The sequence below is a fragment of the Spironucleus salmonicida genome, chromosome 9 (assembly GCF_000497125.1).
Source record: "Spironucleus salmonicida strain ATCC 50377 chromosome 9, whole genome shotgun sequence".
NCBI lineage: Eukaryota > Fornicata > Diplomonadida > Hexamitidae > Spironucleus > Spironucleus salmonicida.
In genome coordinates this window covers 397,178-413,234 of record NC_090604.1, presented here as the reverse complement: position 1 = coordinate 413,234, position 16,057 = coordinate 397,178, and the positions used below count along the sequence as shown (strand labels likewise).

Sequence of the window (16,057 nt, the reverse complement as noted above, 5' to 3'; positions counted from 1 at the left end):
TCTCAATAATTTAAGCACTATATAGATAGTTCATTAGCAAAGGATATCTACTGTAGAGCAGCTGTACTGGTAGAAGAATGCACTGCCGGGAGGTTATGGCACGATCTAAAAAGATCCACACTAAACCATGCAGAGCAGTAGGTAAGTTAAAGTAGAAAGTCAATAGGATAGCACCTTTGAATTGGGCCATGGGCCATGCTAGTAGGACTCCGGTGAGTCTATCTAGAACAGGCAGAATGGATCCTAATTGGTAGGACAGTATCGCATTCTTTAACCTGGTACTCCTATTCGATATTGTAGATAGGCTAAGTCGTTCTACAACACCAGGCCCAGCCTCACTATCCAAGCAAGACAGGTGCAGCTATTCTCGGTTCTCATTCACTATCACTATTTATCACTAGTAGAAATATGTAGAAACCAAATTTTAGAGCATAACATGTGATTGGGATATTATACTTTAGCATAGCAAAAATATTAGATTTTACTTTGTTTTCTCGGATATTTAGATTCAATACTATAATGTACTTATATTAGATATACTTAAAAGTTACTTAAACTGTATTTGCATTATATTAATTTTCATGATGTTTATATAAACAGAGTTGAAGCGAATTAAGTACATTATCCAAATTATTGCATTTAAGGCTATTACTCATCCACGACGATATATTTTATTTTTAGAATGATTTTATTCACCTTTTAATTTATATATTCACATATATTAAAAACTAACAACTAACAGGCTTACTATATTGCCGAATTTTTATCACTACCTATAAACCAAAATGACAGATTCGGCAAGCTGCACCCAAACGACCCCCAACTGCGCATCCTGCGACAAGGGGGCCTGCACCGCCTGCATACCAGAATACCACCTCTCCCAAGGCCTCTGCGCCCCCAACAAGCAGAACGAGAGTCCAGCCGATAAATCTGACCCAACCGACCCCGCACCTCCCGCACCAGAAGAAGAGACGTGCACCACGAACAAGGAATGCCGTGACAAAAAACTCGGATTCTGCGACGGCACCAGTAAAACCTGCAAGCCCTGCGCTGCGGGCTGCAAGACCTGCACCTCATTCAAATTTTGCGCAGAATGTAACAACACTACCAGCAAGCCCACTACCTTGATAACTGGTGAGTGCGCGCCGTTCTGCAATGATAACAGGTCGCATGTATACTGCTCCATCTCCGGTTTAGTGAACTGTAATCGGAATTCCACGTCCCCGTGCGTGTGTAATGGGCCCTAAAACTGTGCGGAGTGTACTCGGGATGGGAGCAGCTGCTAGTCATGTTTGACAAACATGAAAAAGGGCACCGACGGGAAGTGCTCGGAGTGCGCCGATGGGCTTGTCATGGTAGGTAAAATCTGCACCAAGGACGATGTGGTCGCCGGCGAGGTCCCTGTGCCGCCTGGTCCCGACCCTGTTGTTCCAGAGCCCGGTGTTAATAGCTATCGTTTGAGTGGCGGGGCAGTGGCTGGCATCGTGATTGGGGTCTTACTGGTCGTTGGGGCAGTTGGGGGCGGCCTGGCCTACTATTTTGTTAGGAGGGGGAAGAAGTGATGAAAATAGTTACGGGTGATAGAAGTTAACTAACTTGACTAGGTGTATATGGCAGGTAAAGCTCAGGCGGATACTTCCCTCATTTTAGGGTATAAACTACTTGAGCGGGTTTGGGTTATATGATAATCACTAATTATGGTTCTGCAGTGAGGAGTGTATAAACAGTTTCTATGAAGATGCTTGAGATAGAATTAATGGATATTCCTACTATATTTATAAATTTTACGATTTTTACATCTTAGTTATTTATTTCTGCTAATAATACCGTTAGCAAAAAGTAAAGTTTAAGAAAACTATTTTCATGAACCTATATTAAATGATAATTAGTAAAGTTAAGTAATTTTACCGAATATACAAATTAGTATATATAAAATATAATAGCATACCTTTCCTTGCGAAACCTAGAAACTCGCTTATTTATCATATTATCCATTCAATAGTCCTGTAAAATTGTAAAATGAACTCGACAGGTACATGTTCCAAAACCAACACTACCTGCAAATCCGGCCACTTCTGCCCAACTACTGGCACGGAGACAGTAGACTGCATTCCTTGCGAAGAAGAAATGAAATTAGGTCAGGGCTGCTATTGTGTGGATGATACAGTTATCACAAACTGCAAGACGTGCTCTGGAGGAAATTGCGCCGCCTGCCTCCCTGGCACTTTTCTCAATACAAATGTCTGCTCTAGATGCCGAAAAGGTTGTGTACAATGCACCGCGTCGAATTCATGTCAGAAATGCGCCGATGGGTTCATAATAGAAGGTACCAAATGCATCAGAGTATGTGGAAGTAGTGAAGACTGCGGCGATCAGGTTTCGACCTTTTGCGATATATCCACAAAGAGGTGCGTGCCGTGTGGTTAAAACTGCACAATTTGCTCATCGGCTACATTCTGCAACGCATGCAATGGAAGTACGCATGTTACCACAATTCACGGTACGTGTACTCTTTTATGCAAGGATATGACCGATGGTAACTACTGCAAAAATGGTGTAGCTACACCCTGTGTTGCTGGGCTTGATTCAGCTTGCTAATGTGGATTCGATACCAATTGTGCTTCTTGTACCACCGAATTGAATGCCTGTGAGACGTGTTTGCCTAACGTAGTTATGGGAGTAGCTGGAACCTGCAATGCATGTGCTGTTGGATATAAATTTATTGGCGATATGTGCTGGCCCGACTAACAAGGTTCTGAGGCCAACAAGATCGGGACTGGGGCGATTGTTGGTATAGTGGTTGGTGTTTTGGTGGTCGTTGGGGCAATTGGTGGCGGTCTAGCATATTATTTTGTTAGAAAGGCTAAGAAGAGAGTGGAGTAACAGTGATTGGCAATATATATTTTCCTGCACGTTTATACTAAGCTTTCCACTCGGATATTCCAAGAGTATGCAGGTCGAACAGTGTTAATGCTGACTTGGAGCAATGATATCATAAGTTACAATTTAAACAGTAATAGACCCAGAAAAGAACACAATCCGCCATGCGTGTATCTCTGCTAGGGCCGCGCAGTTTCAACCAAATTTACCTGAGGACGGCATTATGATGATGTGGTAATTTAATATATATAAATATAGATTATTTAGCGTTCAGTTTGATAATGCATACCTAGCAGGCTTGATGTCATCCCCAATAATATAGAACACCCCAAGACACTTGCGGTGTCAGTTTACCAGCACACTAGTTCCATACCAATTCGGTATCCAAACAGTTCGGTACCCAGCTAATGGCCGTTTCTGGCGGAAAGCTTGCCCCCGAGCAGGTATCTTAAACTATTATAGATCAAACATCTATAAACTACCCAGCAATTGCATAAATTCGTATTAGCCCTATACGCCTGGTCACTGCTGTTATTTTGCACCTAGCGTGGATGCAGCATTTGAGCCCTACCCACTATATCACGGTCATACTCCTTTGTTATTTGTAGAGCTCTCACTGTATCGCAGCCATACCCAGGCGGCACCAGCCCAGCCACCTACATATACCCATCTTCGCATCAATTTCTCCAACTACTTAATGAGTTCGGCACCCACTAGCTGCTGCCATATTTCCTTTAACCCTGCTTGACTACCAGCCTCCTCCCACCTATTTTCTGCGAGCTACCATTGTCATACTTTTGATGCATTACCCTAACACGGACTTCATTTCAACATGCTTTGGTGCGCTGGTTCAACCCTAGATCCCACCTCCCAGTGCCTCTCCGCATTCCCACTAAACATGTTTATCTTTAAAACTCCAATTCCTGTGCACTTGTCCTACCCCGAACCGTTAGTATGCGCCTAACTCATCCTCCGGCCTGCCCACTCCAGATGATACCTGAAAGCCGACTATTTTTGCCCACCTACACCCCAATATGCCGTCAGCATAGATCCATAATATACATACTACTGCCAAGCTCACGTCCAGTAAAACAATTTCGCCAGGTATCCCCGGAATTGTACGTTCTGAACACCTCACTGGAGCATTCATGCAAATGGCCAGTGCGGTCTTCTCTAGTTCCCAATGCCATCACCTACCTGCAGTACCGCTACGATTCCGCTCTAAACCTAGAGAACTCAGCGGCGACTACATTAGATTCAAATCACTTTGCCACGACCTTCCATCCAATAGGCACCTGAACTGTGTCGAGAAATACCCCAAAACAGACTGAAGACCATTTACCGCTGACGATACCACCACTTATCTCATATCACCTGAGACCATCTGAACTCCGATTTCCCATAATTTAGAACGGCCAACGTTTCACCGCGGAACATCTCCCGCGACTCCGCCTGCAAGACTGAACGCCGTGGGCTGCGCTGCCTATCATTAATTAGAACATAACTCCGGTGCGTGCCGACTGCCGCAATCAGATATGCAGAAATTGCGCTGCCTGCAAAAGGACCTCAATTCTATCCTCCCAGACTTAATGAGAACTAAGATAAGTAAAATAGTTATTGGGGCGAGTGCTGGCACCACATTTAGCAATTACCGATCATCGGAAGAATCAACATATCACGTTATTTACAGATATAATAATATTATTATAATATAGAACAATAGTCTGAACGCCCAATTGCTGCCGACACGCACCGAACGCGTGACGGCGGGAGTTGAAAATTACGTGGAGTGGAAATTACAATTAAAATAATATAATAATATATAAATTTTCTACATAACTAAAAATCCGTTTTTTTCTATATTCCTCATTATTATACATATTAAATAGTATATAACGAAAAATCCTCAAATCGCGAAATCGTCGCACTGTGCCTATTATTCGTTTTCCAAGACCCCCAGCTCCTCCACACCGAACTTTCTCTTCAACCTTTAATTTTCGAGGCTGAGTTTGCTCAAAAATCCGCTCATTACACTATTTGCTTTGTCAAGTCTGCAAATTACTCCTTCGTCAAGTTTGCGCCTCGCCTTCAAATCCATAATCGTTTGACCCAGTTTCTGTGCAGTTTTTTGCAGTTTTATGTGCTCCAGTTATACACCTTTTTACTCAGACATTACATTATTATATAATTATATATGATTTTATTTTTCTTATACTTGATCGAGCTTTTCGGTTTAAAGATTTAATATTTATTTTTCCAATTATGAAATTAAAGCCGTTTAAACTATGTTTGTGGCTTGTAATTCTGCCGTAGAATTATTTTTTTCTAAATTCAATTATTTTTCATTTTAAACTTCAATTTCCATTCCTAATATTTTTTTGTTCAATTCGTCGATTTTTAGTTAAAAACTTGATAATTGCTGATTTGAAGTGAAAAGTTATTATTATGTATTATTAAGTATACTGGTATTATTTGCCGTAGAAATATTATTTTTATTTCGCAAATTGCTCTTTAAATCGTTAATTTGCTGAATATAAATACTACAGTTAAAACAAGCCTCTTCTTCGGTCTGAATCTGAATTTCATGCGTATGAACCGACTAAACGGACTCCAGCGACGACCTAGACACCGAATTCGAGATATTTAACGTATTAGACACAATTTCCTAAATTTGAACATTCTACAGATTTTGCGAATTATTACTATTATTATATGAATTAGATGACTTTTTTCGTTTTTCCGCTTCAAGCTGCTGCACGACTTTTTCGTTATTCTTGTACCCCCATTCTAGCTCGTTTTTCAGCTTCTTGCACTCCTCTTCGACCCCGTCACTTTTCAAGTTTACCTCCTTGCAGTACGCGCGCAGTTTGCGGATTTCCGCTTCCATCGCGTGACTTTCCGCGTCCGTTCCACCGAAATTTTGCCTGGAAGGGAGCGGAGGGAGCGGGTTATTTTGGTAGTTCTCCTGGTCCTCTAATTCGGCGATTCGGAGCGTCAGGAAGTTGTTCTCTTCCAGCAATTTGCGGTTGTCGGCCTGAATCGGCTGCAAGAGTTTTTGCTGGAAAGTGGCCGTTTCGCGCAGCTCCAGCAGCTCCGCGCGCAGCGCAGAAAGCGAGGCGCGCAGGGACGCGTACTCCTGGAACAGGTGCGCGGCGAGCGGCGTGGCAGCCGGCGGGAGCGACTCGAAAAAGCCGTTCTGGCGCAGGAGCTCCGCGAGCGCGAGGGAGTGCGGGTCTTGCATTTTGGGAAGTTTTGGGAAATTTTGAAAATTTTGGAAATTTTGGAAATTGGAAGGAAATCGGTATATTAATGTATAATAATAGTAAAAATTTGGGAAAATTTGTTTGGAATGATGAAAAAGTTAATTATATTGTATAATAATGTATAGAATTGAAAAATTGTAGATGAAATTTTAATAAAATATGCTTCTTCCCAGACTCGAACTGGGGTCACAAGATTCAGAGTCTTAGATGCTAACCGACTACACCAAAGAAGCATGGCAAATAAATTTTATCTTAGTAATGAGTAAAATATATTAAGCATTTGGCGTTTCTAGATATTGGTAATCGTAATATAGTATTTGCAAAAAGAAATGAAGAAACAGTTCAAATCCCCATCTGAACATTTCACATTCGGCGAGTCCGCGTGTAATCTGGGCGTCCTGTTCTAAAATACCACGAAATACACCCAATCCCCACCGCAGCCGCTCAAGCAAAAGCAAAAAAGCTGCCTCTACGCGCCGACTGCTAATCCGATTCTGCGCGGAAATTTCACATCCAGCTGCTCGTTCAGCCTGAAGTTGGACGTCCACGCCATAACTAGCAATAAAAGCACGATCCTGAACGACGAAAAGGCGAATTTCAACCTCTTCACTGCCCGAAACGCGCAGCGCTCGGGGAGCTTACCGCGCCGAAAAGTCTACAGCGAAACGCGCGTTAATCTCGCAGACTTCGTCGTTCCCGAGGAAATTGTGGTTGGCGACTTCAGGGAGCAGCTGAAAGGCTTCGATTTCAGGTTTTTAGAGGAGGAAGAGTACATGTGACAATTCGCTTCACTAGACGTCCATCGCAAAATACAGCGCCATCTTCTTGCTGAGCTCCTCTTCTTTGGCACCGAGCAGGTCAGCGATCTCGCCGATCCGTGCCTTCGCGCATGCGATTTCCAGGTGCGGGTAGTCCGCCTCAGGGAAGCCCGCGGCGTCCACGCCTTTCCCGGGAAATTCCCGGATAAGTGCGTACTTTTCCTGTTTTTCCTTGTTCAGGGCGGCGATTTCGGCGTCTATCAGCAAGGCGGCGGTCCTGACGATGTCCTGCGCGTCGGACAGCTGCTCGGACATTTTGGGTAGAGGTGATTAATATTATTAGATACTAGTAATAATAAAATTTGAAATATGCGGCCCGGGCAGAGCGAGGTGCAATGCGTGTTTTAAGTGCCGCATTTCGATTTTGAGGGGCAAAAAAATTTCACTTCACCACCCGCTTGAGCTGCCGCAGACCTCGCAGCTCCTCTTCAGGTTACCGCTGCTTTTAGGCCTCTGGGAGCTGTAACCATCGTTGCGCTGCGATCTACTTAGCATTCCCAGTCGCTCTTAAATAATTTTTTCGGCGGCCTCAATCCTCTTGATTTCCTGCAGATTTTCGTTAATTACAGGATCGTTGTCGATTGCTTGCACTAACTGCCTCTACTTGTCCCTGTTTGAATGCTCAAATTTTGACTCAAAATTTTAAATTCTTAGCTCCAAAAGGTTCTATTTCTCTATAATCTGGTCCAATTTTGCGATGATCAAGTCAGAGTTTCCAGTGTTGAAGCGGACGGAGTTATCTGACGTTTCGGAAACGACTGATTCTTAAAATGTCTGGTCTTCCATATAGGAATCTTCGATTATAGAATCTTTTGTTCGGGCTGATTTGGTTGATTTCGGAGATTTCGGGGGTTTTGAGAGGATAGAGGTATCGCGTAGAATGGACCTTGAGGCTGGTTTGGGAGATTTTATCGTCGCCTTTACCTTTAATGATGATTTGGTCGTTTTAGGTGACTTTGACAGTGATGAACGAGTTGATGAATTTAACTTTGACGTGGCTGACTCTTTTCGGGCTTTATGACCAGGGGTCTTTAAATGCTTCGCTGCAGATTCTTTGGTTTTAAAAGAAATGTCACAATAGATGCATTTGATTGCTCCTGATTTGAGAGTTTTGAGTGACATTTTTAGGAATTGGAAAGCGCTAAAAAATATCACTAATTATATATATAATAATGATTTTATTGGAAAATTCGTCTAAAAATAATAATTTTCTTTTAAAATATTACAATATAAAAAGTACAATATTTGTGTTAAGATTAAGAACATAGTTTTTAAGATGAAGAAAAAATTCATTATACACAATCAAGAGAACCGCAAATATAATCGTAATATTAATGTCTGTAAGTAAGTTAGATCTCATATTTAAAAATATATACTTACTAGCTTAGCATTAGTTTCTTCTATATCTTCAGATAATAATTCGCAATAAGAATCTAATTCAATTATTCGACACTATAAATGATATAAATCCGTTATTATTGTTCTATCAAATATATCTACGGTATTAAGAGATGGTAGGGATAATGAGTCGCAATTAATAACTGAATCCTCACCTATCCAGAAACTTAGCTCCATTTTAACTTCCTACACTACTAAGTATATCTGTAGTATACTAAGTTATATTTCACTAAAAACTAAAAATAAATATAGACAAGATTATTTTCATGTCAAATTAAGAATTAATAAAAACTAGTTTTAACGGAAAACATTCTATAATTATATTTGGCATAATTGGTTTAATTTTGTTGAATTATTAAAATTCCAAGGATAGATGAATTAGTATAGTAATTCATATTACCCTATTATAATTTTATATGATTTTAAAGAAAAATTTACTAAAATTATATAAGTGATTTATCTTATAAGTTTTGTGTTTTTATGATTACAAAATATTATCAACGGATTACTTATATTAACAGTAAATAATTTATTTTACAATGTAAATTAAGAATCACGATGCCGTTTAATTTCGTGTTTCTATAATGGAAAACCACACATTAAATAACAATTCTCTATACATATTTTATTCTAATAATATTCACAAAAATCATTTACATAGATCAACTTATCTATAGAATACACAAATACATTATAATTAAGTTTTAAGGAGACTTTCTAATATTAAAACCTCTGAGTAATAGTTAGAAATCTTATATAGCTTAAACACTCATTTATAAATGCAATTAAACAAAATCTATAATTATATTATATAATTCATTACAATATACTATTTGCATATACAAATTAATTTTAAATAACTAAATTAATAAAATTTAATTCAATTAATTCAGTAATATTATACATGAATATTATAATAAACTAAACTCATAATTTAATTACGTATCAATATATAATAATATTAACTAAATCTAATATTTTATATTCGATTTATATATAGTCATATAAGTTATTTTTAGCAACCTTTTCAGTCATTCTCTCCTTTGTGGGCCAAGGATTTTTGACCTCATTATCTCTCTCTGTTGTAGATTTTAGGAGTGAAAATGATGAAAAACTGGGTATTCCATATATAATATTTGGATATATGGATTTTACCACTCCAAAATTTCCATTCCATATTTTCACTTCATTCAATGAAGTTTTAAGTTAAGAAAGACAAGGTTATCCGTACTATGGAGCTTCCTGACGAGATGGCTACTGTTCTTAATGCAAAGAAGATCGCCGGCAAGTTATTCCAAATTGGTGTCGCGAGACAGAAACTTTTTGTAGATGGTGTAGAATAGAGCGATTAAACAAAAATCTAGCCTAACTGGAGACTAGTTATGGAGGAATTACCTAAAAAGAATGCATTAAAAGAAGGTGAAGAAGAAGTCTATGAATTTGAAGAGGAGGAAGTCTATTATGAAAGTGAAAATGAGGATACTACCTATGAAAGCTATGGATCTGGTTCTGATGATGAAATCTCAGCTGCCGCAAGTTCTAGCAGCGAAGATCATTAAATGCCAAATATTTATGATATGTGAGAAACAGTGAACTGATCTGGTTTTTAGTGTAAAAAGAAATATCGCTCAAACTTTAAACTCATCAGGTATAGCACCATCGTGAGGTCTTCTAAAAAGAAGAATATTAGGTTCTGGTCTATGGAAATCATAATGTTGCCAGCCTGATGACATTTGTATGCCTAGCCCACGCCATTCAGCTTCTGACAATAGTTGGTTTATTTTGAACTTTTTCAGTATTTCATCAGGCATAATCACATGCCTGTATTCATATATATCATCGTAGTATTTGCGGGAATAATAGAATCCATTTGATGCTGACATTTAGGTAAATTTTGAAATTAATGTAGATCTATAATTATTATATAGTATTTAAAATACAACGTGGTATTTAAATACTTTTTAATATATTATAATTATTTTATCCATAGTAATGATATATTTATTTTAATCTTTTTATATATATTATTAAAAATATAAAATTAATAATTACTATTTTACTAGTTAATTTCTTGCTTCTTAAATGATATTTTATAATGTTTATCCATATTTTTGTTTAACTTTTAATACTCGAAATTTAATTTAATCACATATAAGTAAATGTATAATTATCCCTTCCACTTTAAATTTTCCCCTTCCCCTAAAATGCTCCAAATAAATGACCAAGCTGTTTAAATAGCATTAACCCCAATTACAGATGACACCCGCACAGCATTAATTAAAACAATAGATTAGACTAAAAAAATACGTAACTATGGTCCTATTTTTGCGGACCCAGTTGATTATGTAGCTCTCTCGTTAACAGACTATTTAGACGTAGTGAAACGTCCTATGGATCTGTCTACATTACGTAATTGTTTAGTATATAATGAATACTCCAATATATAGGAATTCTTATCTGACTCAATCCTAGTTTGGTAGAATTGCAGAGCATATAATGGAAACTCTAATGATGGATTCTATTTAAAGGCTGCTGATGAAGCAGAAAAATAGTTTGTTGTTTAAATCGGTAAAATACCAGTCATGAACGGAATTAATTTGAGCATGTATAGACTTATTGCGGAAAACCCTTTATAATGTGGATTTTCTGATGGTTGCAATGCTAGTGTAGTCTTTTTATAAATTATGAGCAAGAAGCTTGTTTAATTAGAAGATGATGAGATAGTTGGTTTGATTAAGTGGTACGAAAAGGCGAATGGAAGAGATATACAAGAAGGCCTAAAAGAATATAAAATAAAATACGACGTCCAGAAGTTTGAGTTGTTGAAAGAATTTGATAGAAAAATTACTAGAAAGTTTGGCGAAAGGAAGCTGGGGAAGTGAGGTGTATTATAACTAGTATATTTTGTATAATAAGCAAGTCGATTATCCCGTTTTATTCGCAACACTAAAATATTTATCTTATTAGGATATAATAGTACGATTTATTTCTTTTTCATTTTAGTTTTCACTTCTTCATAATGATTACATAGCTATCCTGTCTGAAACTTATGTTGAAAACTTTAACCTATGACCAATAATTCTCTAAATATATATTTCAGCCTACCCCATACTATAAGCCAAGCTTTTAGGGCTTCTCACAGTTTCGTATCTTTAATCTTTCTATATTTTTCGATATTTATTTACATATAATAATTAGATTTAGTTCAATTCAATCCGATTCAGCTATTTACACTATCTCAAATTAACTTCTATCCTCCTATCTTTTCTTTGCCAACCCTCCCTTCCAGTTTTGTATTACAACCATTATTATATTTTTATTATTATAACGAATCTCCATTCTACGTCAAACCAGCATTTTAAATATTCCAGATATTCCCACTCCCCATCATGGAGCGCACCTTCTGGACGTCGCAAGAGTTGCAGACGCTCGAGCAGCACAAACTAAACCTGCTCATTGCTGCATAGATACTCAATCGCCCTATTCGCGCATGCGAGCTGAAGCTGCAGGCGATACAGGACGCCCGCAAACCCGCCTGGCTGCGGCACATCGACAGCGATTTTTCAGGTATTTTCCAGGACCTCAACCGGCTTACAGAGACCCGACGTCCGATATACAACGTCTTCCTGCCCACAAGCGGCCCAGGGGACGACTTCTTCAAGCAGCTCGACCAGATGAAGTATGAGTGATTACGAAATTCACTAGATGGGGCGTCCACAGAGGTCGCGCTCCCACTACAGGATCTGCTGGTTCATCCGCCGGATGCTTGCCTTTGCCTCTTTGTACTTTGTTTCCAGCATTTTCACGTGCATTTGCGTCTGTTTAACCGTTTGCTGTAGCTCCTGCAACTCGAATTTGAGCGAATTCTGGGCCAAAATGCAGTCAAAATTCACCTGGACGAGTAGGGAATTGTCAGAAGAGGAATACTCCATTATTGTGTCGCATTGATAGTTTAACTGCAGTTTTGGGGTAATCTCGTTTTTCAGTGCCTAGGGAGATTTATCATATCTGTTGGGTGATTAAATCAAGGCAGAATCGCGGCTAGCTTCCTTTGCCAGCGGATCTTCCAGGAACGTCACTTTCATAATAAAATTGAAGAGAATTAAAAGTTATCAATAATAATAAAATAATAACTTTTAATTTTTCTTCCAGAGTGAAATATTGTATTAAGCTAATGATATATATAATAATGATAAGTTATTTATATTTCAATTTTGTTTCCCCTTTCCACTCCAACGTCGGTATGCCTGCTCTCTAACATAAGACAATTGTCCACAAGAAAACTAATAAGTTTGGCCGTTTCCAGTCTGATCAGTTCAAGCGCGTAGGTGCTTCATGGAGAAAGCCTAGAGGTCTTGATTCAGTTATGCGTCGTCAGATGCTCGGTAACAGACCCATGGTTTCCATTGGTTATGGTTCTGACAAGGCCACCCGTTTTATGCTCTCTAATGGTTATTATCCAGTTCGCGTCTGCTCTATGCGTGATCTCGAATCTTTGAGAATGAACAATAACATCTGCGCTGCCGTTTTTGCTTCCACCGTTGGTGCTAAGAAGCGCCAGGTACTCGTTTAAAAGTGCCAGGAGATGGGTATTCACATCATGAACGGTAAGGCTAAAACCACTACTGAAGCTCAGTGAGATTAATCGAGAAAAATTAGTATTCATCACTTACACACTTTCAAAAATTAATAGCAAACATATCAATGTCATCTTTATCATATTTCATTTATCTCCTAGTAATACTGCTGTTATTTAAAGGAGTTAAATTATTTTCTATAGTATTAAATTTAATAACCTTGGGCAGTGTGACAATATCAAAAACTGGCAGTTATAATACGTGAGAATTACTGATAATATCAATATTTGAATGATCAGACTTGTTTGAATTATGTAATTCATTAAAATTCAGTTTTAGGAGATTATTATCTGCAGGTATGGATAGCAATATACTATTCTCCTGCAATTTCATGTCCTCATGATCTTCGTTGAACAGAGGAAACATTGGAAGAGAATCTGACAGAAAGTCCATTTTGAATACCAGTCTTTTATTTTATAAATTTAATATTATTAGTAATTATATTTTCTCTTTTCAATTTTTATTACTACTAAATTATCCTTTAAAATAATACTAAATACAGATTGAGCTCTGGATTTATTTTGCTTAAATACTCAATATACGTTAGTATTTGAACTAAATAATAAATAAGTGTATGAAAAGTTTCTATTCAAAGAAACAATAAACCGTTAGCTTACATTATTTAGTAGCATCCTATTTTTAATAGTTCTCTAAACCTTAGTTTCAAAAATTGTGTCTCTAAATTAATCTAGCAACAAAACAATCTAAGTTTAACCAATTACACTACCCTTAAAAACAATATTTTATTATTATATAGTAATATATCAAATTTAATATTAGGATAAATATAGTTAATTTTATATATTATACCTCATTTATCCAGTCATTTCTTAATATTAATTCCACTCCTCTGTCATGTCTGCCGAAACTGCTTGCGTACTTGCTTCAATCATCCTTGCTGATGCCAACATGGAAGTTACCGTTGAAAACATTACTAAGATTGTTTCCGCTGCCGGTGTCACCGTACCCGCTCAGTGGCCCATCCTCTTTGCTCAGTACCTCCAGGGCAAAGACATCAATGACCTCCTCACCTCCATCGGTTCTGGTGCTGCTGCACCCGCTGCTGGTGCTGCCGGCGTTACCGCTCAGGCTGTCGAGAAGGAAAAAACTGAAGAAGAAGAGATGGTTGGTGGTTTCAATATGGACGATTCTAGCTCTGAGGACGAATCCGACTGATTAATTAACTTTCACTCATTATTTTTAGCTAAATATCCTCGACCATGCAGGATGGTAACCCTGATGTTATTTAAGAAGAAACAGCCGCTCAGGAACCTGCATTGGTGGAAAGGCTGTAGGCGTTGAATTCGGTTGAGAAATAGGTGAGAAAGACCTGTTAAGGTCAGTTTCACCAGAATCGATTTGATATATTTTGTTTCTAATTTACTAAACAGTTTTTTCAGGCAGTAGGTTTTACTAAATTGCGTTAAAGTTTATTTTATATTGGGTTATGCCTTGCTTGAGCAGCTGTATTTCATTTGGCAACCAGCATTATTTTGCCGTTTTAGGCATTTAGAAAATATTTAATTATGTAATCAATAATATATCATTTAAATTAACTCTAATAATTTAGTAACTGCAACATTCGTATGAATCACATATATTTATGCGTATGATATATTCATATAAAAGTTCCCTTTCACTATGTCAAATATATGTTGTTGCCAGTAAAGCCATCATCCTTTTCTAAGCAAATATCAGCATCGTCGACATATTCAAATGGTTCGGGCATTTTTTATTCTTCATCAACCGGTAAAGCATTTTCTTTATTGACTGGGATATCTTCTTTAAGTTTTTAGGTTTCTGAAACATCTTCCTTTTAGCTTTCTTGTATTGTCTCTTTTTGTCCTTAACTTTACTTCAGTTCCTTTTCTTTCTCCTTTCTCTCCTCTGCCTATTGCTCCAGTTTTTATCGTATTTCCTCTTCAATTTAACCTTAGTACTTAACTTCCTCATCCTGATCTCCGCATTCGCACTCTTTTCTTCTATCATTTTTATTGATAACTATTTTATTCTGACACAAGTGTTCGAATGCCTTCTGGTTCTTTTGAAATTCGGCTTCTAATTTTGCAGCCACAAGTACCGGCTTTTAATTAATAATAGCATTATGGAGACGTCTATTTTCTTATGTAATTTTACGAAGTTCGCTTTCTCTTGAAATACGATTTAAAGATCTTGGACCGTATTGTACGAGGTGGCAATCAATACTTTTCCCAGATGTGAAGTGGTGCTCAATCCTAGTCAATAGAGTTCTATTATTACGTTCAATATCCTCTTAGCGCTCTTTTTCTACTTGGCGCTGTTTTCCACGAGCGTCCAAATGAGGAAGTGGGGGTGGTGGGCCGTTGTCTACATCTGCTTTAGCACGGTTAATACGTTAGGCAAGTCTGAGGTCGTTTATATCGCGTTAAAGTGCTACTGAATGCTTGTTTGGAGGGTTTTATGTGTGGACTCTATGCATTGTTGTGAAAGGGAAATGCGGAAAATGGAGGTTGAGATAATAATTCATTATCATATAGTTATAAAAGTTATTTATTTTTAGGTTACATAATTAAAATTATTTGTATTATTATATCTCATATAGCATACTGAATTAAAAACTTTACTTCAAATTTTTGCGTTAATTTTTATATAATACTATAATTTTTGTTCTAAATTCTGTTTTATATTTCCACTCCGTCGCAATGTCACAGAACAAGAAGCAGTGGACAAAGTCTAACAAGAAAGATAAAATCTATCAGGATACCGTTTTTGCTGATCAGGCCGCTTTAGAAGCAGCCCTCGTCATCATCTCCAGCATGAAGATCGTTACACTCACTAGCGTTTGTGATAGATGTAAGATTGGAGCCTCTCTTGCCAGAAAGGCCATCCAGCACCTCGTTGAGAAGAATACCATCCAGCTCGCTTATACCCACTCCTCTCTCAAGTTCTGGGTCAACCCTCAGAAGGTTGCCGCCAAGTAGTGATACTAATGATTTTTTGATTTTAATTTAAAAGATTGTTAGAGTTGATCCATAAGTTTAGTAACCCCTTAACTCTGGTGAAGTTCTAATTTAGCATAAAT

At 37.8% G+C, this 16,057-nt stretch overlaps 20 protein-coding genes and 1 non-coding gene across 21 annotated transcripts; 10 read left to right on the top strand and 11 right to left on the bottom strand. All coding sequences in view use genetic code 6, as the record gives it.

The window, feature by feature from the left end:
- Nucleotides 1-127: 127 nt before the first annotated feature.
- Nucleotides 128-442, top strand: SS50377_28597 (uncharacterized protein; the record flags this gene model as incomplete). Its single annotated transcript, XM_067912357.1, has 1 exon — nt 128-442. One exon carries the CDS (start codon nt 128-130, stop codon nt 440-442), a length of 315 nt encoding a protein of 104 aa, XP_067760414.1.
- A 343-nt stretch (nt 443-785) lies between these two features.
- SS50377_28596 (Cysteine-rich membrane protein 1) lies at nt 786-1,562 on the top strand (the record flags this gene model as incomplete). Its single annotated transcript, XM_067912356.1, has 1 exon — nt 786-1,562. The coding sequence occupies one exon, from the start codon at nt 786-788 to the stop codon at nt 1,560-1,562; it is 777 nt and encodes a 258-aa protein (XP_067760413.1).
- Nucleotides 1,563-2,019: 457 nt separating this feature from the next.
- Nucleotides 2,020-2,889, top strand: SS50377_28595 (Cysteine-rich membrane protein 1; the record flags this gene model as incomplete). Its single annotated transcript, XM_067912355.1, has 1 exon — nt 2,020-2,889. The coding sequence occupies one exon, from the start codon at nt 2,020-2,022 to the stop codon at nt 2,887-2,889; it is 870 nt and encodes a 289-aa protein (XP_067760412.1).
- Nucleotides 2,890-3,493: 604 nt separating this feature from the next.
- SS50377_28594 (uncharacterized protein) lies at nt 3,494-3,673 on the bottom strand (the record flags this gene model as incomplete). The annotated part of the gene is made up of 1 exon (XM_067912354.1): nt 3,494-3,673. The coding sequence occupies one exon, from the start codon at nt 3,671-3,673 to the stop codon at nt 3,494-3,496; it is 180 nt and encodes a 59-aa protein (XP_067760411.1).
- A 1,113-nt stretch (nt 3,674-4,786) lies between these two features.
- SS50377_28593 (uncharacterized protein) lies at nt 4,787-6,121 on the bottom strand (the record flags this gene model as incomplete). Its single annotated transcript, XM_067912353.1, has 1 exon — nt 4,787-6,121. The coding sequence occupies one exon, from the start codon at nt 6,119-6,121 to the stop codon at nt 4,787-4,789; it is 1,335 nt and encodes a 444-aa protein (XP_067760410.1).
- Nucleotides 6,122-6,303: 182 nt separating this feature from the next.
- Nucleotides 6,304-6,376, bottom strand: SS50377_t20146. Its single transcript has one exon. It is a non-coding gene; the product is annotated as a tRNA-Gln (tRNA).
- A 96-nt stretch (nt 6,377-6,472) lies between these two features.
- SS50377_28592 (uncharacterized protein) lies at nt 6,473-6,922 on the top strand (the record flags this gene model as incomplete). The annotated part of the gene is made up of 1 exon (XM_067912352.1): nt 6,473-6,922. The coding sequence occupies one exon, from the start codon at nt 6,473-6,475 to the stop codon at nt 6,920-6,922; it is 450 nt and encodes a 149-aa protein (XP_067760409.1).
- A 9-nt stretch (nt 6,923-6,931) lies between these two features.
- SS50377_28591 (uncharacterized protein) lies at nt 6,932-7,216 on the bottom strand (the record flags this gene model as incomplete). The annotated part of the gene is made up of 1 exon (XM_067912351.1): nt 6,932-7,216. The coding sequence occupies one exon, from the start codon at nt 7,214-7,216 to the stop codon at nt 6,932-6,934; it is 285 nt and encodes a 94-aa protein (XP_067760408.1).
- A 132-nt stretch (nt 7,217-7,348) lies between these two features.
- SS50377_28590 (uncharacterized protein) lies at nt 7,349-8,083 on the bottom strand (the record flags this gene model as incomplete). The annotated part of the gene is made up of 1 exon (XM_067912350.1): nt 7,349-8,083. One exon carries the CDS (start codon nt 8,081-8,083, stop codon nt 7,349-7,351), a length of 735 nt encoding a protein of 244 aa, XP_067760407.1.
- A 234-nt stretch (nt 8,084-8,317) lies between these two features.
- On the bottom strand, nt 8,318-8,536 carry SS50377_28589 (uncharacterized protein; the record flags this gene model as incomplete). The annotated part of the gene is made up of 1 exon (XM_067912349.1): nt 8,318-8,536. The coding sequence occupies one exon, from the start codon at nt 8,534-8,536 to the stop codon at nt 8,318-8,320; it is 219 nt and encodes a 72-aa protein (XP_067760406.1).
- A 1,016-nt stretch (nt 8,537-9,552) lies between these two features.
- Nucleotides 9,553-9,942, top strand: SS50377_28588 (uncharacterized protein; the record flags this gene model as incomplete). The annotated part of the gene is made up of 1 exon (XM_067912348.1): nt 9,553-9,942. The coding sequence occupies one exon, from the start codon at nt 9,553-9,555 to the stop codon at nt 9,940-9,942; it is 390 nt and encodes a 129-aa protein (XP_067760405.1).
- Nucleotides 9,943-9,987: 45 nt separating this feature from the next.
- On the bottom strand, nt 9,988-10,242 carry SS50377_28587 (Cyclin-dependent kinases regulatory subunit; the record flags this gene model as incomplete). The annotated part of the gene is made up of 1 exon (XM_067912347.1): nt 9,988-10,242. The coding sequence occupies one exon, from the start codon at nt 10,240-10,242 to the stop codon at nt 9,988-9,990; it is 255 nt and encodes an 84-aa protein (XP_067760404.1).
- Nucleotides 10,243-10,563: 321 nt separating this feature from the next.
- On the top strand, nt 10,564-11,241 carry SS50377_28586 (Bromodomain-containing protein; the record flags this gene model as incomplete). The annotated part of the gene is made up of 1 exon (XM_067912346.1): nt 10,564-11,241. One exon carries the CDS (start codon nt 10,564-10,566, stop codon nt 11,239-11,241), a length of 678 nt encoding a protein of 225 aa, XP_067760403.1.
- A 507-nt stretch (nt 11,242-11,748) lies between these two features.
- On the top strand, nt 11,749-12,048 carry SS50377_28585 (uncharacterized protein; the record flags this gene model as incomplete). The annotated part of the gene is made up of 1 exon (XM_067912345.1): nt 11,749-12,048. The coding sequence occupies one exon, from the start codon at nt 11,749-11,751 to the stop codon at nt 12,046-12,048; it is 300 nt and encodes a 99-aa protein (XP_067760402.1).
- Nucleotides 12,049-12,057: 9 nt separating this feature from the next.
- On the bottom strand, nt 12,058-12,444 carry SS50377_28584 (uncharacterized protein; the record flags this gene model as incomplete). Its single annotated transcript, XM_067912344.1, has 1 exon — nt 12,058-12,444. One exon carries the CDS (start codon nt 12,442-12,444, stop codon nt 12,058-12,060), a length of 387 nt encoding a protein of 128 aa, XP_067760401.1.
- Nucleotides 12,445-12,602: 158 nt separating this feature from the next.
- SS50377_28583 (Ribosomal protein L32) lies at nt 12,603-12,998 on the top strand (the record flags this gene model as incomplete). Its single annotated transcript, XM_067912343.1, has 1 exon — nt 12,603-12,998. The coding sequence occupies one exon, from the start codon at nt 12,603-12,605 to the stop codon at nt 12,996-12,998; it is 396 nt and encodes a 131-aa protein (XP_067760400.1).
- Nucleotides 12,999-13,038: 40 nt separating this feature from the next.
- Nucleotides 13,039-13,389, bottom strand: SS50377_28582 (uncharacterized protein; the record flags this gene model as incomplete). The annotated part of the gene is made up of 1 exon (XM_067912342.1): nt 13,039-13,389. The coding sequence occupies one exon, from the start codon at nt 13,387-13,389 to the stop codon at nt 13,039-13,041; it is 351 nt and encodes a 116-aa protein (XP_067760399.1).
- A 462-nt stretch (nt 13,390-13,851) lies between these two features.
- On the top strand, nt 13,852-14,172 carry SS50377_28581 (Ribosomal protein P1B; the record flags this gene model as incomplete). The annotated part of the gene is made up of 1 exon (XM_067912341.1): nt 13,852-14,172. One exon carries the CDS (start codon nt 13,852-13,854, stop codon nt 14,170-14,172), a length of 321 nt encoding a protein of 106 aa, XP_067760398.1.
- Nucleotides 14,173-14,187: 15 nt separating this feature from the next.
- On the bottom strand, nt 14,188-14,505 carry SS50377_28580 (uncharacterized protein; the record flags this gene model as incomplete). The annotated part of the gene is made up of 1 exon (XM_067912340.1): nt 14,188-14,505. The coding sequence occupies one exon, from the start codon at nt 14,503-14,505 to the stop codon at nt 14,188-14,190; it is 318 nt and encodes a 105-aa protein (XP_067760397.1).
- Nucleotides 14,506-14,632: 127 nt separating this feature from the next.
- Nucleotides 14,633-15,454, bottom strand: SS50377_28579 (uncharacterized protein; the record flags this gene model as incomplete). The annotated part of the gene is made up of 1 exon (XM_067912339.1): nt 14,633-15,454. The coding sequence occupies one exon, from the start codon at nt 15,452-15,454 to the stop codon at nt 14,633-14,635; it is 822 nt and encodes a 273-aa protein (XP_067760396.1).
- A 223-nt stretch (nt 15,455-15,677) lies between these two features.
- SS50377_28578 (Ribosomal protein S25) lies at nt 15,678-15,959 on the top strand (the record flags this gene model as incomplete). Its single annotated transcript, XM_067912338.1, has 1 exon — nt 15,678-15,959. The coding sequence occupies one exon, from the start codon at nt 15,678-15,680 to the stop codon at nt 15,957-15,959; it is 282 nt and encodes a 93-aa protein (XP_067760395.1).
- Nucleotides 15,960-16,057: the final 98 nt, after the last annotated feature.